Here is an 11,228-nt window from a genome sequence, read left to right on the forward strand (position 1 = left end):
CTGGATTTTTAATAGATTTATTACTCTTAAAATATTTTTTTTTTTAAACGAGTGTACATTCGTAGCTTCTCTAGGTGGCAGTAAAGTACTCAGATGTCAAAAAAATAGAATTACTTTAGGAATGTAATTTCTATGGCATTTAAATCTTTCTCGATGTATCATGATCTATGATTTAAGTGTAACGCGGGAACAGTTGGACGTGGCAAGCGAATGTCAAAGTTGATAAGTTTTTAATTAATACGTGGTACGTGACGTATTTCCGAGTAATATTGTTATTAACTTATCGCACATACGTTGGTATTATTAATATTATACGATGTGATATATAAGTAGAAGAAATACAAGGTGGTGATTGTTACAATTAGTGAAACAATTTGGAAGGTTAACGAGGACGAACGGTGTCAAAAATGGATGCGGTACTTTTCGAGGGGAATTGTCGTTACACTTTTAGAAAAATGAAGAAATGTAAGTAAATATCATTAATATATATTCATCTTTTACAAATTTTCGGATGTGTGTAGGATGATCAAGAAATATTTAATCTTTCTTTGATGTGTTGGTATCTATAGCTGGATTAAATAATTTATTCATTAAATATATTTGTTAATATTAAACAACTTCTCTTTCAACAAGATAATAAAACAAATAAATGCTAAACTGTAGTGTTCGTTATAAACATTGAACACTTGTATAATTTTTAACATGTAATTAACAGTAGCATTTTTGTGTATTTAGAAAATTATACTTACGTATGTATAATTTATCTTCATTAGAAAGATATATCGTTATTTTCGACGATTTTTGTGCTGATCATATTGATTCAAGTGTATTATTACTTTTTATTTAAATAATGAATATTATGTTTATATGCTTTATATATTCTTAAAAATTGTGTTTAGTATTTAAATCAGAAACAGTTGGAAAGCTTCAATGACATATTTTGCTGCTATACAATATTAGCTGAACGTTTTGTATTCATAGGATTAAATCTTTAATCGTTAATTTAATTAATTTATTACTATGAATTTTTCTTTAATTTAAAATATTATATTGTCTAATTCCAATTCGATTAATATTTCTTGCAACATCCTGGATCTGTTCGTAATATTTCTATGTCCAATCACTTAAAAATGTTCCAATTACTATAATATTCATAATATTTATGTATAACATGTTAAAATTATTTTATGTGTTTAAATGATTATGTATCATAAAACATTAAATTTATTTTTACCTATATATATACATATATGTGTATATAAGCATCTCAAGAATAGTAAAGAAGAGACAAAAATATCTATTCTGGAGTCTCTTAATATTGCTGCCTTAGCATTATAAAATTGTAGACAGAATAAACAATTAGATTATTTTATTATGTTATTACAATATTGAAATAGTATTATAACACAAATGGAGCAATAGCATAAAAATTTACCAGAAGAGTTTAAAAATGATGAGCTATTGTTAAATTCCTTGTAATATGATAAACAGTTAATAAACATCATAATTTTATACTTGCACATTATTGAACAATTTGCTTCAAAATATGATACAAACTATTATCCCAAAAAATAGCTTGCTGGACAAGCATGTTCGTAAATATTAAGGAGTTTTAATATTTATCACTACAGTACGACAATTAGTAACGAATGCTTCCATAAATGCAAGTTTATTTCACTTATAAATATTATATATTAATAGGTAAATGTAAATTGAAATACTTACTCTTTAATTATTAAGGACTCTACTGCCACTTGGTAGGATCTTTAGAAATTCTTTTCAATTTTGGTTGAGGTGCTAGACACAAATGTATTATTTCGCATTATTCATTATAGATTTCAAATTTAACATTTTGTTATTCTGTATGTAGTGATTTGACAGTATTCTGCAGTATAAAATTTGAGTTCCAAGTCTTTGCTACAGAAATATTTTTTAAAATATGAAAAGAGTAATTGTACTAAAGTGAAGTAATATAAGATTATTTCATTTTGAAAGTGTACGTTATAATTGATATTTTTTTGAACATCTAGAAATTAGTTGTAATAATTCTGTACTATAATATAAGAAAATTAGTTATAATTAATAACAACAAAATATCTGTTTAAACTGCTAAGGGCCAACATTTTATTCAAATGCTATTACATATTAATACATCAATATTGTATGAAAATTATTTTTGTAGAAATTATATATATCTTTAATTTTTTAGTTTACTTTTATTGTATATAAATAAGTTATGTATCAATAAGTATACCTTACCAAACAGTTTTCATATCACATAATTGTAAAACAATTTTTTAGAGAAAGATCAGCATATTTTCCACTTAAAGTATACTTTTAGAATTAAAGAATATTATTAATTAAATTATGTACATTATATTAAAAAAATACTTTTAAAGTAGATTTAGTTTAATAAACGATATTAATTCTACATCAGTTCACTTTCTAGTGCATTTGTTTATCAAATTATTATTATTGATTAATTTGCTTAGTTTTATACTAAATTAGTGTAAAAATGTATGCTGAAGCAAGTTCACAACATGAATTGGTATATTAAAACATATATGTTCGATTATATTAAATGATAAATATTAATTGTAAAATGTTATTAGAGATAATATATACATTTGAAACAATAATAGAAAAATTTATTATTGAGATATTTGTAACAGTGAAATTCACAATCATGTGAAAATGTAACTCAAAATATAACAAACATGAACATTATATTTAAGTACATGAATTTATACAATGTATACAGGGTGTTCCATCTTTTAATGCTTAAACTTTGCTTACATTTTTTGTGAGCCTAAATAGGAAAAAATGTTACAATACAATATAGAAATAGATTAATGTTTACATTTAGTCTATTGATATGAGTTGTGTTGCAGTAATAATGCATTTATTATAATAAAGAAAAGAAGTGCATTTCACAAAGTATTAAGAACCACGGATATTCTGAGATGAAGTATTAATTTGAGGTAATAAACAGAAGAACTATAAATATGGCTGATCTTTTTCTAAGTTGTAGTGGAGTAATTAATTGTTGTGTTAACTGTCCTCTTTGTATTTCATATGTTTATGTAACATTTTTTCTTATGAGATCCATAAAATATGCTTACAAAGTTTGGCTATTAGAACTTGGTTTCTCCTGTTGAAGAGGTTTTAATATAAATTATATGTATACAATTTATTTACGAATTATAGTTTCACAGAAAGTACGCATTTCGACTTTTCATGTAGAATCTGTAAAATTTTATGTTGTATTGTTCTATATCTGTACATATAATATTACATATATAATAGAATTAATAGTTTTCAAAAAGTAGTTTGTAATATGAAAATATTAATTATAAAGACCACAGTATTATAATAGAATATATATAAGTAGATGAAAAATTGTTCAAAAAATTTAAAACAGGAATTTCTAAAATTTTATGAGGAAATAGAATATTTGATAATTATTTTTGTATCTTAAGTTATATACTATACAATTCAAACAAAAGTGAAGAAAACTCACTCATTAAATATGAGTACATGAGCTATTGTAACAGTTAAGGTATACAAGGTACATATAATATTTAGAATGACAAATTGCTAAGTTATATACATACAATTAATTATGTACACTAAAACAGACAATAACTAAAATGCAGAAAAATCCTTGATACAAAATATATGTAACAGTATCATGACAATTAATTTATAGTACAGTATTTTCGATATTTTCATAGAATTATATTCCTAAAACTTTAACATGTTACATTAGGACACTGACAAACTCCAGGTATAGTTGACTGAATAAGACCATACTGTCCTGTAAACATCCACTTTTCATCTTTGTTAAATAATTCTTCTGCCACACCAGGTAATAAACCAACACAAACATCCGATTTTACTGTTCTCAAAGCTAGAATATTTGTTGGTTGAAAGCCTCTTAATGATTTTTTAAATTCTGTTGTATATTCCCAATTTATATCACCCATTAATTTTCTATAATTTAAATCGCCTTTAAATATTGCCAATTTAGCTTCTGATAATTTTGCATATAGCACTGGATCATGTTCTTTCATTTCTGCAAAGTCATAAGGTCCAGTCCAGTATGATTCTTCCTAAATAACATGTACATATAAAAATTAAACACACATATATGCCATAACTATTTTTGCTGCAATTATAAGAAAAAAAATTAAAAATACCTCAATAGTCCACACATTATTTTTCAAGTTATTTTGTGATAATGTAGCTAGTTCTTGTACACTTTTAATTGATGAATTCTTCATATACTCTAGAGTCCAGTGGAAATCGTTCTTTGTCATATCACTGATATACCATGGATAACGTTTTACATAAATTCGTATTTTTTCAGCGAGTTTAGACGATGTTAAAAACGCAGCCAAGCACAAATCAGTAAAAAATTCATAACCTGCATTATCGAGTATTATATCTATGATATGTGTACTATTACTGTCTTTCTTTCTTAGTAAATTCCAAACGAATTCCGAGTTATCTACAAGAATGTCTTTATCTAATGACTTTAACACTTCTATAGGATTACTACTCTGACTAACTTCTGCTCCTGCACTCAAAGATAAGTCACATCTACAAGAAATATATTCTAGTAAATTCTGGGTAAAATTAACCAGTGTGCAGTGACACTAAGTAATTGGTATAATATTGTTTGTACAGGGTGAACTGTAAAACATACTTGTTACCCCAAAGATTAGTCTTAAAAAGTTTAAACAGTTCTTCCTTAGTTTCAACTATCGACAAATTCTCTACTCTTTGTATGAGGTTCATGGTATAAGTGGAAAGTGCTTGTATACTAGTCAAAGAATTTGTGAACGCAGTCTGCTTTTGTTCCTCAAAAGGATCATAGTTCTTCATATACTTCCTGAAAATGAAAACAGATATAATTTTTGTGTAATTAGGTACATCTTTTTGTATCGCATTAATTATTTCATTGTTTTCAAAACTCACATGAGAGCAAATTCTTGTGCAATGACTCGATACATGTAGCACTCGCAATACAACCAAGCAGTATTAAACCACATTGGTGTTCCATTTTCTATTTCAGTCCTTTTTGTTAGATATTTATTCCATTCTTCGGCATCATTGTCCACAGCATCAGGTAGTAACCTTAAAGGTTTCATAATTTTATTCGTTGTTATCTCATTCTTCAGTTTACTCAGGAACCCTGTCATTTGCTTAACTTCTTCTGTGGCATTCTAAAATATAAATCAACAGTTTAGATGTATTGAATCAGATATCTTTGTATTAGATATGTATTACCTCTCCGTATTTCTGAGCAATGTTCTCCTTATTACGACTAAGAGTATCAATTATTTTAGTTAAAATTACTGGTAATCTATCCTTGATTGTAATGTAAGCAAAGCTCCTATAAAAAACATTGGAAGTAATTATGAGTAATGATGTATAAATTTAATGTCTTTACTTACACAATAATAAATGAAAATTGAAATATAATTCTGTCAACAATTCTATACATCAAAGTCAGATTAACTAAAATCCTGTATTGTAATTTTGTAGTTTGGTACAAATATTTACAGTATTGAATTTATTTAAGGATGTATTCTTTCTTTTTCTCTTCATTATTACACCAGGATTAAGCTTGACTTTAACGTACAGAGCTCTTATAATAGTGTTACTGTTGATTATTACAAATAGATCACTAAATGTTATAATAATAAATTTTATATACTGTTTGTAGATCCCTGATAATGGTTCTCCAAAGGGTGTTCGTATATCTTGCAGGTCCCGAATGTCTATCGAATTTGACTTTTGTGTCATGTTATCAGTTTTCAAATTCGCTACTACTAAACTACAATAGATCAGAATTAGCTGTGCGTACAACGTGAAACCTGGAATGAATAGGCGTTGACAGTATCTCATATTCGTTCATGAATTTTACTTACGTAACCGAATGAAAATTCCCATTTACCGCGTGTTTCAAAATCTTTTTAATCGTGTTGACTCTGTTGCTTTTTTAAGATATTCCGCAGAGACTAAACTACGATTAGCAAAGGATAAGCGAGGCATTACTATGTACTTGTATTTGGCATATGGTTACATGCACGTGTGTGCTCGAGTGTATTTGAGTCTTCACAGTGTAACACACATATCTATATTACTGTCAGAAAATAGCTAGTACAAATGAGAGTGCTCACGTTAGGAATTTCGTTATCTCGAAGCACCTAGTGCTGCACCCAGCTGTTATATGTAACTAAAAGTAGAGCCCTATTTGGTTTCCCATTTTAGCATCTACAAAAACCTATTTAGTAGGTATCTACCACGTTTGGTTTAATTTCAGCATAGACAAGAACCATTTAGTTTTACGCTAGCAAATACAAAAATTTCTACCCAAGATGGATAAATATATGAATACTAAAACCGCACAATAATAATAAATCTTTCTTTTGAATAGAGAAAAAAATACATTTATTTTAATACTCATATTTGTTTATGCAATGTGATTCACTACTCGTGTGATTTTTTATAGCTGATACTACACCCGAAAAGCAACAAAAAAGTTCATATAAACCTAGATCCGATTTACAAAAATAGCAGAGAAAATTGGGATTTTAGTTTTTTTCAGAGAAACAGTAGTTTCACTCATATTATTGATTGTATCTTCCAAATCGTTAGTCCTACAAGAAAGTGACAAACAATATTGAAAAGAGCAATAAATTTGCGACCATAATAGTCCCTATTTTATCCTGAAACTCGAAACCAAGTGGAGTAATAAAAGTTTAAACTTATCTCCTATTTAGGTAATTAATTTTAGACGTGGAGGGCAGCCAATTTCATCTTGTGTATTCTACACACGCATTTTACAAAATAGAAAATGCCTAACTTTTTCAATTTGTTTGATATTATACCATTTATAGACTCAAAACATGTGTACTTTGATTCGTAGCGTTTTAAATTTCCAATACAGTTGAGAAATGAGATGTAATTCCTTAACCCGCCTATTGTAGAACGCTACTGTTATCGTTTTTAAGTAATTATTTCGTATGAGGTAGTCAATTCTAAATTGATTTTTACATATGTTATTAAGGACATGATTCTGAGTAACTTTTCTTTATAAATTAATCAACAGTTTCTTAGAGGTTTCAAGATATTTGCAAAAAACTATAAGGGTTGTTTGTGAAAATCACTCGCGTTCGAATAGTTAAATTGTTGAAAAGGTGCGAAAATATAGTTTGAAGAACGTGTTGTGCTAGTTCGTAATCTAAATTTGTAACAAAATACGGAGAAATACTTCTAATAGTTGAATTTTGCCTCGAAAGAATGGGATTTATTGCAATAATTTCGTTCTTACGACAAGAATTCGAATATTTCAGTATTCAATATACTGTAATATTCGCAATTAACATTATATAGATAATAAAATAATTTGTAGAATGAAATATTATATACATTATACGTGTTCTACACGTAGATATATACATATAGGACAGTAGAAATTTTTCTGTGCAAATTATCTAGGACAATGTATACCATAACATAACAGTGCGTACTTTTCTCAGAAGAACACGCATGAGAATTTTCCTGGAATTCGTATTTCCGAGACGTGTCTTTGGTAGTAGATTTTCAATTAGCTGATTTGTTTACAGTTGAAGCTGATAGCGAAATACCAAGGCCACGGAATGAAACGTAAAAGCGTAGTTGGAAAATTACGTTCGAGCGTCTTCGACCTCGTTCGAACGTCTTCGCGGTCGTTCGGTCGCTTCCGGGGCATGCGAAGCGTAGCATCGACAGTCAGTTCGTGTCGTCCTCTATTGGCGGTAAGACGTGTGTCGTTCGCTGCTGTCGATATAACTTTTCGAGGTACGTTCACAAGCTTGCTTATCGACTACGTAGTATTCTTAATTAATATTCTATTACCCTTTTGTTCCATTATAAACGTTGTTTAATTATTACACACTTGATTAATTATTTATTAAACATTATCATTATAAATATGAATTTATCTTTGAATTTTCCTTCTGTTTTTTCTTTTATTATACGTTTCGTTATTCATAGTTGTCCATAGACTTTGTTTGAACTTTAAAAATATCATTTATGAACTTGTTTATTATAAAATGTTAATATAACTAATTTTACCTCTGTATATTTATTCTAATTGTTTTGTTTCGTTCTGTTATAGATTTGCAATCAGTTACATCTTGCAACTGATGAATATAAGGAGTAAAGAACATCATAATTAATGGTACAACTACAGCGAATGATGTCTTTTATGATGAGTGGGTAATATTGCATTTATTACTGAGAGGTGTGACCCAAAGACCGTAAGAACGTATCGTATAAATTTATATTACCTTTTCATCGATTATTTGGTAACATTTGATATATAATTCATGATGAACATGATGTATGTAACAAGTAATGATTTATTTGTTTAATGATTACTCTTGCAAGCAATTTACAATATTTATAACATTTAATATAGCTCACTAATTTGGAATATTGATTATGCTTGAAATTCTGATACCAAATAATCATAATAGAATTTTTATAGATCAATTATGAATTCTTAATGTGTTCATAAATAGTTCATAATATTTGGATATATTTTATAATATATTCAAACTTTATAATCTATTTTATATATATATTTTTTTTTTTTTTGCATGGTTGAATAATTTAAAAGGAAAGTAATATTCTATTGAACAAACGCTCGATCAGGAAAAGATGAAGAATAATACGAAAATAACTTGTGTGTTGTTTTTATTTACCCCTTGTCCTCTCCCTCTAACAATGTTTTTCTTTCAGAATATTTTAATGACCGCGCGCAATGCGGTCGGTAGAGTCAGTGTTTGTTGCGATAAATAGTTTTAGTATCTCTTAGAGCACAGCAGTTTTAATTATAATTGCATTAATTTTTTTTTATAATAATCATACGCGAAAGAGTAGAGTCAGTGTTTGTTTCGTAAAAAGGCAATAGTATAATAGCCTTTTATTTATATATTTTTTTATTCTTCATTTTTTTTTTAAATATCTGCTGCCACGGTATTAGCGTCAAATTGCTGCCTACCTAAAGGATCTAGCTACGCTTCAAAAGCCAAAAATGTAAGTATCTCTTGTACTTTATTTACAATTCCAAATTTATTAATAATTGAAAGTATTTCAACAAGAACTTTAAAAGACCAAATTATAATAATATGATTTCTGTTTAAAATTTTCAGCTACTTCTATGATGAATTCATTCACCACTTCTACCCCGATGACAACGTTCATGATGTCCTCCTAGAGGTAAGCAACATTGCTTAATATTTTTTCTTAACTGATTGATTGTGTGGTAACATGAATTTTAATTCATAATATGTCTTTCTTCAGGCATTTGCCATATCTTCGACAACTTTACTGAGGCAGCAGCAGCAGCAGCAGTTCCTTCAAACACCAATAGCATCCCCGATGACTTCTTCCAGACACATGCAGTCGGTGAGTCGCATGCCTTTAAGTTCCTCTGGTCACTCAATCATGTCGTAGGACAAATGGTCCAAATCGGCACGAGTGACTGGTTGTAATTACGTAGAATTTCTTTGATGAGCATAGTGACCATGGATATATAATTATATCCATGAGTAGTAATATATATTTTATGTGTGTTATTTATTAGATCAGGCTAGGTCTTCTTGCACTTCGCGTTTTTAATTGTCATAATAGTAGAAATACTGATAATTATTAAATAATTAAGTACGAGTATTATAATAATTATGATTCATCCACAGATAATCAGTATATTTAGAAAGTTTAAAACGAAGTAGTATATTAGATACGAATATGTATAAAATTGATATATTCTTATGAATATTAATAATTATGTACATGTATGAATGTATATAGATACAATTTATTCTTATGAATAAATAAGTAAAATATATTACAACTGCTTTGTTGTAGTAGTGCATAGTGGTGAAGTCGGATACCCTCCGACTTCGTGTCTACAATAATTATAATCATTGTGTAATAATGTTGGTGTGGATGTTGCAAATTGAATGTATAAAGTATATCATATATATGATGAATATCATATATATGGAATATATTGTTAATGTATAGTATAGCTTTCGTTGTAATTAAAGCTTATTTGCTTGATTGCCGAAACAATGTTGTATTAAATGTGCAAGAGGACATTTTGCGTCGAGTAGATTTTGAAATCAAAGCATTGAGCTTGAACTTTATTTTCATATTTTAGAATGATTGCTTTGATGACGAGATCGCTCGAAATTAGTACATTTCTTGTAGAATTAAATTCAATTCTATAGTTATATTACATTGAATACTGATCGACGCAATGATAGAGACGCTTACCAATTCCTTCTATCATTACAATGTACAGAATGTAAAATAATTGATATTAAATTTAATGTTAATTTCGAATTGAACTTTGATTTTAAATTTAATTGCAATTTAAAGTTTAACTTTAACTTTAAATTTACTTTTAATTTAAAATTTAACTATAATCTGAAATATAACATTGAATTTAAATTTAATTATTCTTGTCAGTCAATAAATGAACTTGAGTTCATTGTCGAGTAGCGTTGTGTTACCACTATAGCGTCCCAGTATTGGCCTCTACCCCGTTGCGTAAGGCCCTTGGTTATTCCAAAAGGCAGACGGGGTAGTCCGTCACCCCCACCGAGGGCATCGGTAGTGGTGGACTGCGTACTTAGATTACTGCACTGGGTTCACTGCCGGCTGATTGGGCGTATCCCAATCCCTGCCTCAAGGAGAGGTCGTGCCTGGGTGTCACCGTAGGCACCTGGTCACGTTAAACATTTCGCGGACGTGAAAATACGTCAACTGGTACTGGTGGCTGTAGTAGTAACCTATGGGTTTGCTTTGATTATTTTTGCGATTAGATTGAGGGAGGGTTCGCTTCGAAGGAAGGGATACATTCCAAAGGATGTCGACCATATCTTAAAATGAATAATCCTTCATTTTGTTCGCGTCGCGCCGCGCCTTTAACTCTATTCTATACATTATAATGTTATAATGGATTGTCAAGTTTCTTTCTCATTTCTCGATCAGTATTTAATAATTGATAGTTAGTTACTCCACTGCACAGAGCATTTCTAGTTTCGCGTTCGATTAGCTTGTTAATTGTCGCTATAGCGTCCCAGTATGGGCGCCCTGCCCCGTCCGTAAGGCCCTCGGCTATTCCGAAGGGCAGACGGGGGAGCCCGCCACCCTCACCAAGG

The 11,228-nt window shown here is 29.1% G+C and overlaps 1 protein-coding gene across 3 annotated transcripts; it reads right to left on the reverse strand.

Annotated features, from left to right (window-relative positions):
• Positions 1 to 2,981: 2,981 nt before the first annotated feature.
• LOC143422900 (damage-control phosphatase ARMT1) lies at positions 2,982 to 6,117 on the reverse strand. Of its 3 annotated transcripts, none has more exons than XM_076893874.1 (7): positions 5,963 to 6,117; positions 5,723 to 5,882; positions 5,293 to 5,398; positions 4,981 to 5,228; positions 4,709 to 4,894; positions 4,200 to 4,602; positions 2,982 to 4,112 (listed from the first exon to the last, which is right to left on the reverse strand). In XM_076893874.1, exons 2-7 carry the CDS (start codon positions 5,809 to 5,811, stop codon positions 3,753 to 3,755), a joined length of 1,392 nt encoding a protein of 463 aa, XP_076749989.1. In that variant the 5' UTR covers positions 5,812 to 5,882; positions 5,963 to 6,117; the 3' UTR covers positions 2,982 to 3,752. The 3 variants fall into 3 exon arrangements, with proteins under 3 accessions (XP_076749989.1, XP_076749990.1, XP_076749988.1); XM_076893875.1 differs by having other exon boundaries at positions 5,723 to 5,842; positions 5,937 to 6,117; XM_076893873.1 differs by having other exon boundaries at positions 5,937 to 6,117.
• Positions 6,118 to 11,228: the final 5,111 nt, after the last annotated feature.

The sequence above is a fragment of the Xylocopa sonorina genome, chromosome 4 (genome assembly GCF_050948175.1).
Source record: "Xylocopa sonorina isolate GNS202 chromosome 4, iyXylSono1_principal, whole genome shotgun sequence".
Taxonomy (NCBI): domain Eukaryota; kingdom Metazoa; phylum Arthropoda; class Insecta; order Hymenoptera; family Apidae; genus Xylocopa; species Xylocopa sonorina.